The following is a 17,786-nucleotide window of genomic DNA, read 5'->3' as shown; positions in this document are numbered from 1 at the left end:
TTTTAAATGGTTTCATGTTCAGACATTACTTCAACTCTATATTAAATCTGTTCCACAGTCTCTCCCACCCATGTGTGAGTTTATATATTTTGGTTAGAGTATGAGGTGCATTAGGGTTTGGACTCTGTTACAGTGGCTTAGATGACTGTGTAGTAGTATATTATGTTCATGAAATTGTACAGTTCTGATTGTTACAATATAAAACTTCTATAAAAAAAAACTTTGGAGGAAAAAAAAAAAACCTATGCTCCTGTTGTGTAAGCGGCTTTAGATATAAATGTTCCTCGCTCAGGATGGAGTACGATGCTGATACGACTCGGGCTCGTATTGTTTCTGAGATAATGTGGGAAGGCCGACTGTTTATGGTTTTGTTGTGATGCTTAATATCTTTTAAACACACACTGACGCAAAAATTCCTTGAGTCTCAGAGGAGCGTGTTCTCAAGCTCTGTGAGTTCTGGCATTCAACGAGGAAGCAACCGTGGTCCTCCTCCCAGACAGCTTCCTACTATTGTTTTTACATCCATCTCTTAAAGGTCCACGGGAGTGTGTGTCTGTCTGTGTGTGTCTGTACAAAAACCTATTTTAGGGAGATTTTAATTAAGGAAAGCTACTGTTGACTTCAGAATGGCATCACCAGAAAAACACAGGGTGTCCACTAAGTTTTACAGTTTAACACATTTATTATAAAAGTAAACTAATAGACAAATATGTGGAAATTATTACAAAGTGAAAAGTAGTTATTGCAGGGTTGAAAAAAAATGCAATTGAAAATTTTCTTCTGAAAAATAAATTTAAATAAATAAATAAATAAAACTAATTTTCATTTTTTTTTTAAAAAATACATTAAAAAAATGAAAAAAAAAAAAAAAAAATCTTATTAACCTATTTTTCATGAAGTTGCAAAAATGTCCACTCAGCTGGACACCACACGTTTAATTTTTGATGCACAGAAACATGTATTTACTGATAAATTGTGTGAAAACTATGGGGAGGGCTTGCGATTCTGGGGGTTTATGCTCAGGAGAGATCTACATAATGTTACCAATTCATGTCAGAAAAGATATATAGTATCTTAAAACTTTAATAAAGATATGTGTAACAAAAAACAAAAAACAAAAAAAAAACTGAAAAGAACAACAAAATCCATGAATATACAAGAGAACAGCTGTAGAATAGCTGTCCACTGTAGTGACCAGTATGCATGAAAGGGTTAACCCTTTAAAGTTCACTCATAGAAGATACTCTGAAATTCAAAAGTTCAACCTCAGTGTGTTATTGGAGGACATAAACAGACTTTATTACTTTTGTGAAATTTCTTCAAATTTTTTTATTAGGTAGAAAATCAAGGTCAATGAAGTTACCATATTTGGTTCTTTACCTCTAAGTGGCAAAAAAACCCAACAACAAGCAAACAAAACAAGAAGTGAATATAAAAAATAAAAGAAAACCACACGTATGGTGAAAAGAACATGCATTTTAGGACATTGGAACAATACTTTTAGAACATTAGACCCCCATGTGTGCTGGTCCAGACCCCTGTCCACATCCACATGATCCCTTTGAACACCATTCCTTACATTAGTACCATTACTTCATGGTACCAAACAAAGCAGGTCCACTCACTGTTCATGCAGAGGTAGACCTTACAGACCCAGGAGACTAGGGGGGTTAGAAAATATCAGTTCTGCAATATATTGCGATATTTCATTTCACAATACTGTATCGATATTAAAAAGTACTGTATTGATATTTTTAGATATTTATTCAAAAGCAGATATGGCAGCGGTTCATTTTTGGTTTTTGGTTTTCTTTATTGTTTCTATTTTATTTATTATTATTCAACACTGTTTTATTAAATAATGGTTATTTGAAGTATCCTAAATGCACTTCTTACTGTCTGAGAGGCAGATGGTAGTTCCTTTGTTGGGATTGCACAAAAATAATGGTATGATGTTCATTATGAACTAATAGAATATGAACATTTGAGCAGGATCTTTAACTGTAATGTCTGTAAAACATAATTTAAGTTTTAACACAGGAAAATGTTGTGATATAGCATCAGATCCTGTTGTGATAAAAAATAGCAATGTGTTTAGTATTTGTGCATATTTCTGGTGTCATTAAAGTCTTCCAGGAAATAATCATTAAAAAAAAAGAAACAAACAAAAAATTGCCTTTTTAACAGTATCATGATATATCGTGATATATCGTTTTGTGATCCTAGTATTGGGATTTGTATCGTATTGCCAGATTCTTGCCAATACACACCCCTACTGGAGACCCCATTGGACCTCAGACAGCGTACTCACTTTAACTGTTACTGTCACTGTCTTGTAATGTTTGCAGAAATTACCAAAATTTGCCCAATAACGGGTTAATCCACCTCTGTATAGGACCATTAGTTGGATGAAGCACATCCAGACAGTACTGGATTTGTTTCCATGTTGTCTGTATTATAGACTCATCAATGGTGTCGATGACATCAGTGATCTTTTACTTCAGGTAGCTGATGTCCCGTATCTTTGTCCGATACACGATATCTTTAACATAACACCATAGAAACAAATCCAGGGTAGTGATATCTACTGAAGGAGGTGTCCAGGGAATTGGACCATCCCTTCCAATCCATCAGTCTGCACTGTAAAAAATGACTGTAGAATTAACACCAAAAAGTTGTAAAATTGTAGCATAAAAAAACTGTAAGTGACAATACAAAGCAAAGTTTTTTATTTGAAAAGATTTTTGTGTTAACGATTGAATCAAATATAGCTGTAGTTTTTACAGAAAGAGTATGTGAACAAAACCAGATTTGTATGTAGAAATTATGTGTTTCTATTGTTTTTAGAAAATAAAACTGTAAATTGAAATACAGTGTGATGCCGCTTAAATTGCAAGACCATAATGTTGAAATAATGGCCTATTTGCTTTATATATATACATACATACATATATATATATATATATATATATATATATATATATATATATATATATATATATATATATATATATATATATATATAAAAGTACAGATTTAACAACGTCACATTTTAAGCTTGTAAATTAATGGGTTGGTGGAGTTGGTAGAGCGGCTCATCCTATAACCAAAGGGTTGGTGGTTCGAATCCTGGCTCAGACTGTCCATGTGTCAAAGTGTCCATGGAAGACACTGAACCCTAAATTGCTCCCAGGTGGACCTGGTGGTTTTGGAAAGCGCTTTGGACACCATGAAGGTGGAGAAAATGTGCTAAATAAGTGCAGTCCATTTACCTGTTAAATCTACATGTTTAAAATGTTAAATCTACATGTTACTCCGCAAATATGTTTACAGTTGGATGTGTTTTTTACAGTATTGTTCTGGAAACCACAGCTGCCAGTTTTTTTCCGTAAAAACAACAGGATTTTTTTTTACAGTGTGGAAATGTTAGATTTAGAACCTACCAACATGCAGAATCCAGTGTGGTGGTGCACCATCTACTGGAAAATGATGGTTGGTTGAAGGTCATTCAGTTATAGTGGTGACACATATTCAGCCTAAAGGTCAAAGGTCAACATTTACACTAATTGATCTGTCATTGAAGAAAAATGGAACAATGATTCGACTGCACATGTTTCCACAATTTGATTAAAAACTCTGATAATCATTCACTGAGTACAAAGAACAAATCTGATGAACAGATGTCATCAAAATGCTTTTGTAATAAATGTTTTAAATTGTAAAGACACTTTGTGGACACTCTGTATATGACTTGCTCATGTTTCAGTTTCTTGAGCTTTTGCTACTGTTCAAAAACTCTCTTCTCCAGAAGCCTAAGGCCCAATTCACCCCTTGGCCCCTCCCCCTTGGCCCTTGCACTTGGCACTACCCTTGAAACAGAGCTGTAAGGGGTAGTTGTTGAAACATTCCTCTGTGAAATTGTCCCACCCTTCTAGACATGTTACGTCAGGGATGTCAAACTCATGTTAGTTCAGGGGCCACATACAGACTAATATGATCTAAAGTGGGCCGGACCACTAAAATAATATAAATAAAAGGATAAGAACTTATAATGTCAACTCCAGAATTTTTTTCTGTTTTTGAGTGAAAAAAAGTCAAATTCCGTAATGAAAATGTTTACATCTACGAACCGTACTTGAACATAACATGAACAAATATGAACCTGAAAATTCTTTAGAAAAATAAGTGCAATTTTAAGAATATTACATCTTAGTTTATCATTTACACATATTCATTACAACTTACAGATCACAGTGGATGTACAAATACACAGAACATTTAGTAAAAGGCAGAATATTGGTACAATTCCACTTACTTCTCTTTCAAAATTTCAGGTTTCTCACATTTTTTTGTAAAAGGTTAGTCTGTAAATGTAAATAGTTTTTGTAATTTCACTTTTTTTCACACTGCAACACAGAGGAAAATTTGGAGTTTTCATTATTTATAGGTTATTATGATAGTATTTTACTGGTCTGACTTTAGATTGAATTGACCTAAAATGATTCTAACATCTGTGATTGTTAATATCGTCAGTGTAATTTCTGCATTTCTCAAATTCATCCCAGGGGCCGGATTGGACCCTTTGGCGGGCCAGTTTTGGCCCCTGGGCCATATGTTTGACACCTGTGTGTTACGTCATCAGCAGTCATCGATGCCGCTATAAACAGATGCGACAACTTTGTTTCTGAAAGTATTCCCTATGTCGTCAGCAGCTGGAACCATCCGTTCCATGGGCTTTGGTCATCTTTTTGCATCTATCAACTATAAACCACAGAAATGTGATCTATAACACATTGAAATGGCAATAAACAGTCAATCAAATGATTAAGTTGTTTACAAAGAAAATACATACATTTGTGTGTTTCTTTCATCACACTGTTGCACTTTTTGGCTGTGTTTACCTCCATCTTGCCAGTGATTCAAACGGAATTATGGGAAATTTCTCCTACCCCTCCGTTTGTAGTGTGGTCCTGAAATATCTCCGTTTCGAGGACTATACAGCCCTCTGCCTTAGCCCCTCCCCTCCATCTAATTGCAAATCGGGACTAGAATACCCCTTGACGTGTACGCACAAAAACGAGGGGTGGGGGGTAAGGGGGAGGGGCCAAGGGGTGAATTGGGATTCAGCCTAAAGTCTAAGGTTTATTTTGATGAAGTATTACATGGAAGTGTTATTGGATTGATAAGGTTGAAGCATATGATGATGCAATCTAGTGTGCAGTCGTATTCAAAGTAAACTTGAATCACTAGCGTACATGTTTGCGTTGTTTGTTTGAGTCTTTCTACAATTTTCATGATATCTTTACACCGAAATGAGCCCCGTCTGTTTCACTTTTTCAGGTTGGAGTCTGAAATTGGTGCCCTTGAAAGTGAAGAGTCTCAGATCTCAGCCAAAGAGCAGGTTCTACGGGAACGTCTAAAAGAGACGGAGCGCTCCATCGAAGACCTGCAGAAGGTACGAGGCAAAGAACCCTCCAGAACACAGAGGTTTGGACGGTGTGGAGTCATGTGACTTGGACTTGAGTGAGACTTGATTCATGAAAATTCATATAAAAGACTTTCAACTGGTCTTGGACTTCAGTGTCCATTAGACCTGTGCCTCTTAGCTTGAATGACTGTCAAAGAAATTTACAGCCAACAACAAAATGTGCTTAAGACAAGGTTCAAGGTTTGAGTTGCATTTTAGTGACATTAAGGGCAAAAATTCAAGTTCTTGGTTATGGGCTGAAAATATATCAGTTTAGGGTCAAATTTTCTCAGGAATCTGAATCTGAAATCATTTATGCAAAATCTTTTGTGGTTTTCAAATCACTGAGCCTTTATTGACACAAGGTTGAAACAAAAAAAACATGAAATTTGGCCGATGCACTACTTGATTTAACCATTTAATTTCTGTCAAAAATCCAACCCAACATGCTTTCTTCTCTTCATCTGTGAGCTTTGAATCCTACCCAGGAGGCCTTCCTTCCTCCACCCCTGGACGGCTTTGGTCTGGGCATCTTAGCCCTATTCAGTCAGTCTGGAATTTAAAAAAAAAAAATTTAATTAGGCATTACTTCATAACGTGTAAGAGCTGTTTTATTAGTTTAACTATAAACTGATCTATAGAAGCCTTCCTAAAGTCATTCTGGCTGCTTAAATTGGCTTCATCATTGACAGAAGAAGTCCAAATCTAACAAATTGATGGGTAGTTTCAAAAACAAATATGAAAATTTGGTTGTAAAAAAACTTGATCTCACTTTAGGAAAGTAAATGGGCCTAAGTAATATAAACTAACTGTAGCCCATGTAGGTGGGCAGAATTGATTAAATTTTGGAGGCTAGATATTGAAAATTGAGTGAATGCAAGTTGTTGTTTTTTTTTACAATGATATGTATTTTTTTCACAAATTAAAAACTGATGGGGGTAGGGTTAGTAAAAGTAATGATTTGACTTATCTAATATTAAAATATACTTAATTGTTGGGTTTTTATTCACAACAGAAAAAGAAAGAATGGTGTATAATACACACAGATTTATGATAATATCAACTCTACATAAAGAATTATAAGTCCAATTCTTACCTAGAAGCCAAAAAATCCAAACCAAATAGTCCCAGGGCGTCTTCTGAGGAGCTGACTGATATGACGTCATTGACTTTGAACTGAAATCACTGAAACTGATCCTCATTCAAAAGGCCAGACCATAAACTCTGCTTCTAAGGTTAAAAGGAAGCAAGTTCAATGAACATTTGCAAGCAGCAACAGGATTAATATGGGTTTACAAATTATTTTTCACTGAAAAAGAGTAATTTTTGCCCACTTTTCAGCAAACATCATGCAAAAAGTCCCACAAGGACAAGTGATACACATTTTTTGATGTTATATTCTGAAACTAGAAGCACTCGGAGAGCGCAGACCTCCGCCAAGGCTGATCAGTGGCCCCCCCCATGGGCCCCCCCCCATGGGCCCCCCCACCCCCAATCACCACCAAAATGTAATCATTTCTTCCGTATCCCATTTCCAACAAACCCTGAAAATTTCATCCAAATCTGTCCATAACTTTTTGAGTTATGTTGCACACTAACGGACAGACAAACGTGCCCCCCCCCGTGGGCCCCCCCACCCCCGATCACCACCAAAATTTAATCATTTCTTCCTTATCCCATTTCCAACAAACCCTGAAAATTTCATCCAAATCTGTCCATAACTTTTTGAGTTATGTTGCACACTAACGGACAGACAAACAAACAAACAAACCCTGGCAAAAACATAACCTCCTTGGCGGAGGTAACTACACAATTTTTCCAATAAATTCAACACAAGACACTGCAGGAAAGGCATACATTCACACCACAAAAATTTTTTTTACAATAATGTCACAATAATGATAGTCAAGGTTTCAACTTTGTCTTAAGAGAAAAATAAGAGGAAAAGTCCTTAAAGCATTAAATGTTTTGTAATGTTCTGGTCTGTAAAAAAGGACTACAACAAGCAAAACATGTGACATAAGTATAGAGAATCAACACCGTCCAGCGTCAAAGAACAGTGTACGTTGATGCTAAATGTAGCGTTACTTGGTTATGTGGAAGGTTCATATGAGCTCAGGCGCTTATTTGAGTTTCGTTGTGCTGGGAGCTGTTTGTTGATGTTAGCGGACCACATTGCTGAGCTAACAGTACTTTATGTTGCAACAAAAAATACTGAGAAGCAACAAAGAACTGGGGAGTGAGCGTAAGGACCGTCATGGACAAAGTAGAAATGGAAATCATAGAAATCAGTATATTGTGTCAGTTTTCATGGATGTAAGCAGATGAGATGTTTGTTAGTTTTGTAAGAGTTAGCTAACATCAAGAAAAGACTGACTCCCACCACAAAACAGACACTTTATAGAAGCACATGAGCATGAAGAAAACCTCTATATAGAACTTTCAGTGTTTATTCAATGAACACATTTGATTGATTGATTTTTGAATAAATGTAGTTTCTTAAAAAAAAAAAAAATTCCCATTAAGTTGGATTTTTTTTTTTTTTTTTTAATCAAGGTCTTTTTTATTTTCAATTTTCAAATGCACAACAAGGAATATACAACTTGGACATGAAACAATTGTATCCAGTTCCTATCCAAAGTTGGAATAATTTTTCTAATAATTATTATCAGTAATCACCTTTGACCAGGTGTAATGATTACACACAGTTACACTTCATCTAACAAGGATTAATCAAATTGTCATAATCTTTTCATGAGAAGAAATAAAACTATTTTATTCCAACTTTATGGCCAACAGTGCACTTCATTTCAGTTAAATTCAGTTTTATTGATGTAGCACAATCGGACCAGAGCCTCTCTCTGAGTTTGCATCATGTTCCAGTGTCATGTGGGTTTCCTCCTGTTTCCCCAACCGTCAAATACATGTATGATACGCTACTAGATTAATTCTCTTGTCAAGTGCTCTTGACTTAAGGTCCTGGCATAGATCTGGAGGGGTTCCCTGGTGGTCCCACTGCTCCTTGTGTGTCCACTTGAATGGCTGAAATGCAGATCTTTAATTTTCCTACTCAAGGGGAGTCCAGTCCTGGTCCTCCAGAGCTACTATCCTGTATGTTTTAGATCAGGGGTGTCAAACCTATTTTGGTTCAGGGGCCATATTTAGCCCAATTTGATCTCCAGTGGGCCGGACCAGTAAAATAATAGCGTAATGACCTATAAATAATGACAACTCCAAATTTTTTAGTGCAAAAAATAACATTAGATGATGAAACTATTTCTATCCAAAACAAAAAAGATGTGAATAACTGGGGGAAAAAAATGAAATTTCTGAAGAAAAACAAGTACAATTTTATCAGTATTCTGCCTCAACTTATGATTTCTACATGTGCATTACTGATCTACTGAGGCACTAAACAGGCAGAATAATGTTAAAATTGCACTTATTTTTCTTTAGACATTTCAGGTTGTTCATATTCGTTCAGTTTATTGACATTTTATTGTTAAAGAATATCACAATTTAATGGTCTTTGCAATAAATCAAAGAGAAATAGATTGGCGTTGCCATTATTTAGAGGCATAATATATTATTTTTGTCACATTAAACCAAGAAGAAAATTTGGAGTCATTATTTCTAGGTTATTTTTGAGTTTGATGCCCTTGACTGTTAATATCTTCAGGGTAATTTTTGCATTTTGCACTTTGTAAATTCATCTTGCGGGCCAGATTGGAAGCTTTGGCGGGCCGGTTTTGGCCCCCGGGCCGCATGTTTGACACCTGTGTTTTAGATGTATCCCTCTTCCAACGCACAAGGAAACATCTAAAACATGCAGGATAGTAGCTGTCGAGGACCAGGATTGGACTCCCCTGCCCTACAGGGACAAATCAATTGAAGTTTACACACTTTCCACAGTTATTTCAGTGCACTTTACATGTTCAGTCATTCATCTTCTGAACCTGCTTTATCCTCACTAGGGTCGTGGGAGTGCTGGACGATATCCCAGCTACCTGTGGGTGAAGGCGGGGTTTATCCTGGACTAGGGCTGCATGATATTGGAAAAAACTGACTTTGCGATTTTTTTTAACCCTGCAATATATATTGCGATATGAAAAAATACTCAGGAGGATATAATAGCTGTGTGGTGCCGACGTAAATGGTCAAACAAATTAGTTGTGTTTCCTCTCATTGTGGCGACAGGTGTAAGGCACTGTCGACACAGAACACGTGTTTCAATATCATCCTTCTTTTAGCCGAAATAATTCCAATAATTTTTTTTCTTTTTGGCACCAAGTCTTCATATTTGGTGATTTTTTTCTTGTTCGTTGCTCATTTTTCAACGTTGTTACCAGCGACTCACTCTATGTTAGACATTAGATGAGAACAGTTCATTTTTCTCCTACATCGCAGGACCTACAGTGTGACTATTGCGCACACGTACATCACAATGACGATGCTCAAACGATATATTGTGCAGCTCTACCTTGGACAAATCACCGGTTCATCGCAGGGCTGACATATAGAGACGAACAACTAATCACTGTCACCTATGGGTGATTTAGATGAACCATTTAACCTGCTAGTGCATGTGTTTGGATGGTGGGAGGAAGCTGGAGAGAACCCACGCAAACATGGGGAGAAGATGCAGACTCCACACAGAAAGGTCCCTGGTTGGAATCAAACCCAGGACCTTCTTGCTGTGAGGTGACAATGCTATCAACTGACCCCCCCCCCCCACACACACACACACACACACACATACACCATACACTTTACAGGTTCACAATGAATTATTGAAGCAGTACTTGGACTTGATTCGGGACTTGCGCTGCATTCCAAAGTGCTGGGAGGTAGTATATATCTCACTTGGAGTTACCTACATCCCACTACATCAAAGTATTCCAGGCGATCCATGTTGAACATAAACAACAAATATGGAGATCACAAATCTAAACTCCTATTTGCTTTGATACTGAAGAGGCATTTTGACTGTGGACACTACAGTGCTCTCATATACGCAAACAAGATGGAAGGGGCCAAATGACGGATGAGCTACTTATACATTGTGAAGTTTTTTTTTCATCACGAACTTGCAGACTGTGCGCCGCCATCATTGCATTGACGTCACATTGTAGTTCATGGTGAGGTCGGGGTACTTCTATCTGGTCCCACTTTGCAACTACGACCTCCATCTTGGACAGGCGTTCCAATGCATTTGGTTGGATGTCTGAAACTTCCTATCTCCCAGGACTCTGGAATGCAGCATTATACAATGACTCTGTCCCACATCTGCCAGAATTACATTGAACTATCCAATAAAATCTTAACTTTTTAACCTGTTTTGTTATAATTATGGTGGTTTACCCTGTTGTCTTGCTTCATCCCATTGAATCAATCAGTGAAATACAGTAGGCCTTAAAACTGGGCTTCATTATATATTGTACACACTGCAAAAATCTAAATCTGAGCAAGTGTTTTTTTTCTCATTTCTAGTCCAAATATCTCATCACACTTAAAATAAGACATAATCACCTAAAGAGTAACTTTTCAGTGAGATATAAGAACTGATTCTTAGACAATAGATCTGGAAAATCTTATTTCAAGAAATCTTAACAAGATAATTTTCACTTGTTCCATTGGCAGATTTTTTGCTTGAATTAAACAAAAAAAAAAGAAAAATAGACTTTCAATCAGCCAGTCAAACTTTATTTGTATAGCACTTTTCATACATGGTACATGTAGCATAAAGTGCTTCACATCAAACCCCCCACTGTCCCACAGTTGCAACTAAAAATAAAAGCAACAAAGTAAAGTAAAGTTTACAGTAAAAGTTTAATTAAAAGCTAAACTGAAAAGATAAATTTTGAGTTTACTTTTAAAATATGAACACTCGCAGTGGACCTCAGATCCTCAGGTAGACTGTTCCATAGTTTGGGGCCATAAAAGCTGAATGAGGCCTCACCGTGAGTGGTGGAGTGGACTCTAGGAACAGTTAAGAGATGATTACCTGAGGACCTGAGGGTCTGAGAGGGCTCATATGTTAAAAGCAAATCAGATAAATAAATAGGGTTAAGACCATTAAGGGTTTTAAAAACCAATAAAAGCACTTTAAAATCGACTTAGTAAGACTTTATTTTTTGCAGTGTATGGAAAGAATTATCCTGTTGTCAACCAATATACTGTAAATCACAGGTGTCAAACATGCGGCCCAGGGGCCAAAACCGGCCTGCCAAAGGGTCCAATTCGGCCCCTAGGATGAATTTGTGAAATACAAAAATTACACTGAAGATATTAATAATCAAGGATGTTAAAATCATTTTAGGTCAATTCAGTCTAAAGTGGATCAGACTAGTAAAATATTTTCATAATAACCTGTAAATAATGAAAACTGCAAATTTTCCTCTTCAGTATAAAAAAAGTAAAATTAGAAAAAAAAAAAAACCTTACATTTACAGACTATCCTTTTGCAAAAAATATGAATATCCTGAACAAATATGAACAATCTAAAATGTCTTAAGAGAAGTGAGTGGAATTTTATACAATATTCTGCCTGTTACTAAATCTTTAAGTTCTGATGCACATGTATAAATGATCAATTTAGGCGTAATATTGTTAACATTGCACTTTTTTTCTGAAGAATTTTCAGGTTGTTCATATTTGTTCATGTTATGTTCAAGTACGGTTCGTAGGTGGAAACATTTTCATAATGGAATTTTACTTTTTTCACTCAAAAACATAGAGAAAACTGTGGAGTTGACATTATTTATAAGTTCTTATCGTATTATTTATATTTTTTTACTGCTCCGGCCCACTTTAGATCATATTAGGCTGAATGTGGCTCCTGAACTAAAATGAGTTTGACACCCCTGCTGTAAATTGTCTCATAGTTTATGAAAGCTGCAGTGTTTAATGTGGATTTTTTTTTTTTTTTCTTTTTCAGAGTCTGATGACCCAGGATGGGGGTAAGAGAACCGACATACACACAGACACACAACACTGCAATGGTGTTCTTCTGTGGGGTGCATGGAGTTATTATTGTTCCCCAATGCTGGTATCCCACTCATTATCTGTGTGTGTGAGTGTGTGTGTGTGTGTGCATGCGTGTGTGTGTGTGTTAGAGAGAACGAGTTTGTGTGAATAATAGTCTCGCTGAGGCAGGGGAGATGCAGGCCAGAGCTCCTGAATCCCCAAACACACACTCACCCATCCCCACTGTGACTCACATAGACATACATATACATGTGTACACAAACACCCGCACACACTTCCACACACACACTCAGCGAGACTATTGAAGCTCACACACACACAAGGTCATGACGCTGCAGCCTGCAGTCGCTGGCTTTATCCCCCTTCTATTCACCAACAAGCCCCGTAAGCCCCCACTGCTTTGTCTGTGCCGTTACACACACATACACACACACACACGCACACATACACAAAGCAGTAACATATACACAAACACACACATATACTTATGCTGCATAAGCACCGGACCTCAGGGGTGCAGGAGTTGCCGTGGACACAGAAACAGAAAGAGTTGAGGAGAATTTAGTTGGTGTGTGTATGAGTGCGAGGGGGCGGGCAGGGTCATTTAGGGGTGTGGTTTTTGTTTTGTTTTTTGTTTTTTTTTGTCAGGGTGTGGTTATACATCACTGAGGTGTGTGTGTGTGTGTGTATATGTGTGTCCGTGGTGTTAGTGTGTGTGTGTTTGTTTGTGCTTGTGCGACTCCCTCTCGGCCTCTAACACACACACACTGACCATGTGTCATTTCCCCCCCTGTGTTCCTGCTCACTAGATGCTACAGGCTGCATGTCCGCCCCCCTTTCGGACTGCACTGATCCCGATCCAGACCACCTCGTCCTGGCCACTCAGCCCCGGACCGGCTCGCTAGCTTCTGGAGAGCACGCCGTACCCAGACCCGGTAAGACAGAGGGAGGAGTGGAGGGTAAGGAGGGTGAGGGAGGGGAGAGAAGAGAGATGGAGGGGGGGAGGAAGAGAGGAGAGGAAGGTTTTGGACCAGAGCCAAGTTGGATTAAGACCAGGACAAACTCATGCGCATATGGAGATCTGATAGGAGCAGTAGGGTGGTCCAACAATCATGGTAAAAAATAAAGTTTCAGATAAACTCAATTCGAACCCTGCATTAGGTTTTGGCGTTTAAAAGATGATTTAGGAAAAAATTTGGAAGAAAAAGGAGATGTTTTAGAGGTTGCACAAAGCCTCTACATCAGAGCATGGTTTGAAGCCCCATCACCAGTGAAAGCCCCTGCAGATGATTTGGCATTCCTTAAAAAGCTGTCACAGTATGAAAATTCAGTTGTCAAGAAAGCAGCCTTAACAGCTTTCGGCCGACAGAATTGGTTGGCCGGGCATTCTTCGACTCCAGTGTGACACAAGAGCAGAAGCAGCTGATGGTTCACAACATGATGGAAAATGAAGGTTCTTTCGGTTCCACTAAAGCGTTGGGATGCCCTTAATCAAGCAGATTATGAAAGGAAGCAGATGAATGATTTTGTCACCACCAGCACCATGCGTTTCTTTGAAACTTTGGATCTGTCACAAACATTCTTCAGAATTCCTCCAGAAGACTGGAGCTGATGATGCAGACTTTCAGAAGGCTGCTAAAACTGCGCTCTCCAGAAAAGTTGTCAGTGATGTTGCTGAAAGAGGGGTGGAGCTTATTCAAGACTTCAACTGTAGCCGAACAAAAAATGAAGATCACAAACAGTACTGGCTCCAAGTTGTCAAAGAACACAGGAACATTTTTTGTAATTTCAATAAAGCGACAGTGGCTGCTGGACTTTCTAAGTAACATTTTTATGCGAGTTGCAGTTTGATTTTGAGAATAAAATTACAAATTATTCTAATATGCCTTATTCATTTGGCTAGTTATGTTATAGTATATAGAGCAATCTTAACGTGTCTTGTGCAACCTCTAAATATTAATTAATTTGCATAAAATTTGGACCGAAGTAATTTGGCCAGATATGGAACCAAATGCAGGGTTCTAATCCAGAGAATCTTAAAAAAAATTTTTTTGGACCACCCTAAGGAGCAGGCACAGGCACGTCTGCACATATTGTGTAAAATATCCAAATCTGACAAAGGTTAAGAGGCACACGTCTGTCAACACTGACTCTTGAGCCACTGACACATATTATGCACTGAATCAATATTTGGATTGAACGCCTCCAGGTTTAATGATTAAATGAGGAAACTTATTATTTTTATTGCATAACACATAGTGAAGGAGTTTTAATCTCAGGGCTGTAACTGGTATTAATTGGTATCAGTTGGACAGACAGAAAGGTATGGAAGTCTGTCCTGTTTGCTTTTAGTTCTCACATGTGCCTCATTGTGACTTGCGCTGCTGACTGTGCAGTCGGTCACAGCCCTTCAAAGTAAAAGCCCATCTATTTTTGGGTTTGGGATGAAGTCTGACAGTCTTTACAAAAGCAAGCATGATTCTGTAAACACATCAGAGGCAAGCTTTTTAAGGCGGATTAATTATTCATCAGGAATAGGAATATTTAACTCTGGAAAGAAGGGAATTCAGTTATTTTACTTTCCGACTTAATTTTCAACAGAGTACCATCTATGGCAGGGGTGTCAAACTCATTTTAGTTCAGGGGCCACATTCAGACATATTTAATCTGAAGTGGGCCGGACTAGTAAAATAACAACATAATATAATATATAAACGATGTCAACTCCAAACTGTCCTCTGTTTTAGAGTAAAAAAAGTACAATTACATTATGAAAATGTTAACAGCTACAAACTATCCTTTAAAACAATGTGAATAGCAGCAACAAAGTGAGATTTCTTAAGAAAAATAAGTGCAATTTTGACAATATTATGCTTCAGTTTATCATTTACACATGTGCATTACAACTTATAAAAACACAAACATTTAATAACAGGCTGAATATTGTTAAAATTGCACTTTTTTAGACATTTTCAGGTTGTTCGTATTGTTCAGGTTATTCTTTTTTTTTTGCGAAATGATAGTTTGTTTTAGTGTAAATACAGTAAAATTACATGAAAATATTTACATTTAAAAAGAGAAAAATTTGGAGTTGCCATTATTTATAGGTTATTATGATAGTATTGTACTGGTCCGACCCAGTTGAGATTCAATTGGTCTGAATGTGAAACCTGAATTAAAATGATTTTTAATATCTTAGTGTAATTTTTGCATGTCACAGGCTGGACTGGACCCTTTGCCGGGCCGGATTTGGCCCCCGGGCCGCATGTTTGACACCCCTGATCTATGGTGAATTGAACAACTGACAAATTCTCAGTGTCTGAACTGTTTGTATATTATGTTTGTAAAGCTCAAAATCCACGTTATTTCCAAAACTAGCAGTTCTTGGACTAAAGGTTTTGCTGCATTTCCACCAAAAGTATTCAGAACGTTTATATTTATTTAAAAACCTGCAAAGATCATTTTGTCAGCTGACATGAAAATCAGCAGCAGGTTTTGCACACATCTACAGCATGAACGTTCATGAAGACGGTGTCATAGGTCCGTTTGTCACATGTATTCGTGCACTAAACTGTACAAACAGCTACAGCTTTTTAAAATGGAGGCTGAACTAAAAAGCTGCCGGTCAGAAACGTTCAGCGCTGTAACTTTGAAGCCAAACTACCCCCAAGCAGGCACTTCTCTGGGGGTAAAATACACCCCCCAGAACTAAACTTAGACGCCGGTCACTGCGGTGGAAACGCATCGAGTTCCTCCAAAGGTTCCTTTTGTCGGAGGAAGTTCTTGTGGTGGAAATGCGGCTTCGCTGAAATGTTATGCCATTCTTCTCTCATATGAAAACTGAGGTAAAGTAAAATGTTTTATAATGTTCTAGTTGGATTTTGTGGTTTGGAGTTTTAATTGGACATAAAACCTCCTGGTTAAAAACATGATGAATGTTTCATAAAACAGTGTGCTCCCGTCCTCACGCTTCACTCCCTCCACCTTTTCTTCCCATCATCCCTCACCTCCCTCACTGGCCCCTCCCACCCACACCCCCTCACCTTAAAACCCACACCCTTCTGTATCCACCCTTCACACCTCCTCCTTGTCTTTTCTCCCTTTTACTCCTCCACCCCTCCCTTCCCCTTCTAACAGCAATGTTTGCCATGGAGATCAACGTGCAGCACGACCCGCAGACGGGCGAGCAGCGCATCCTGTCCGCCAACCGCGTGAACCCGCTGGACGCAGCGTCCCGCGGGGTCAAAGTCTACGACGATGGTCGGAAGGTGGTCTACGAGGTTTCCTCCTCCGGCGGCGTTTCCACCACCGCCGCCGTGGAGAATGGCTGGAGCTCCACCCAGGTCGACGAGCTGATCCAGCGCGCCGCCAGACCTCGAGGGGGTGAAGGTGGGAGGAGTCAGGTGTTGGTGACCCCAGCTGCTCCACAGGCCTATGTTTCCCCAGCTGATGTTGATGATTTGTCCCCACCCTCCTGCGCCCCTCCATCCATCCCTTCAAGCCCCCCGGCCCAGGTCACCCTTCAGAGGGAGGCACGGTTGGGTATGATGCCCCCCGCCACCGCCCCCATCACCACCCAGCCCACCGCCCACCCAGGCCCAGAGCTCACCTCCCCACCCCAAGCCAGCACGGAGCACCCGGTCACCATGGTGTTCCTGGGATACCAGGACGTTGAGGACATGAGCGAAAGCAGGCGACTGCTTGGCTTCGACGGCGCCGTGAAGGCTGAGGTGGTTCTGATCGACGAAGACGACGAAAAGTCACTGAGGGAGAAGACAGTCACTGACCTCTCCGCCATCGACGGCACGGCGGCCGACCTGGTGTCAGGACGGCCGGTTACGTCCGAGGCCGTCAGCACGGAACTGTCTTCTGACGGCCGTGAACCCGACAGCGCCTCCTCACCTGTCGCAAATCCCGACGGCAACACGGCCCCGCCCCCCCGGCCTCACCCCCGCCACAGGTACAGACAAGAGGAAACGCTGCGAGTGCTGCATCCTCATGTGACTGAATCTTCTCCCTCTTCCTCCCTTTTATTATTCCCCTCCACACCCCTCTCTTCTCCTCTGTCTCTGGATGGTTACTAACAGAAGCCCCGCCTTCCTCCTCCTCTGGACTCTGAGCGGCTGGCACACACATGCACGCACACACATTTCTTGTCTGGCCTTTGACTTTTTACTGAGTTGCATTATTACATCTCTGTGCTTTCTTAATTCTTGTCAACATAAAGGCTCTGCCTTCTTGTCTCAGTCTCCTCAGTCTACACTAAACTACATCCTTTAACAGTGATATGCAGGAGCTCTGCTGTTGTTGTGCTGCTATAGTGGTATGGAAA

The 17,786-nt window shown here is 39.2% G+C and overlaps 1 protein-coding gene across 1 annotated transcript in view; it reads left to right on the top strand.

The window, feature by feature from the left end:
* Nucleotides 1-17,786, top strand: part of palm2akap2 (PALM2 and AKAP2 fusion) — a 215,327-nt gene that overhangs the window by 124,377 nt on the left and 73,164 nt on the right. The window contains exons 5-7 of the mRNA XM_030150443.1: nt 5,341-5,455; nt 12,405-12,426; nt 13,264-13,389. Of these exons, the coding sequence (XP_030006303.1) occupies nt 5,341-5,455; nt 12,405-12,426; nt 13,264-13,389 (263 nt within the window). The remainder of the gene's footprint in view (nt 1-5,340; nt 5,456-12,404; nt 12,427-13,263; nt 13,390-17,786) is intronic.

The sequence above is a fragment of the Sphaeramia orbicularis genome, chromosome 12, assembly GCF_902148855.1.
Source record: "Sphaeramia orbicularis chromosome 12, fSphaOr1.1, whole genome shotgun sequence".
In the NCBI taxonomy this organism is placed as follows: Eukaryota; Metazoa; Chordata; class Actinopteri; order Kurtiformes; family Apogonidae; genus Sphaeramia; species Sphaeramia orbicularis.
Note: the sequence above shows the minus strand (reverse complement) of the source record. Positions and strands in the feature narration are given on the sequence as shown.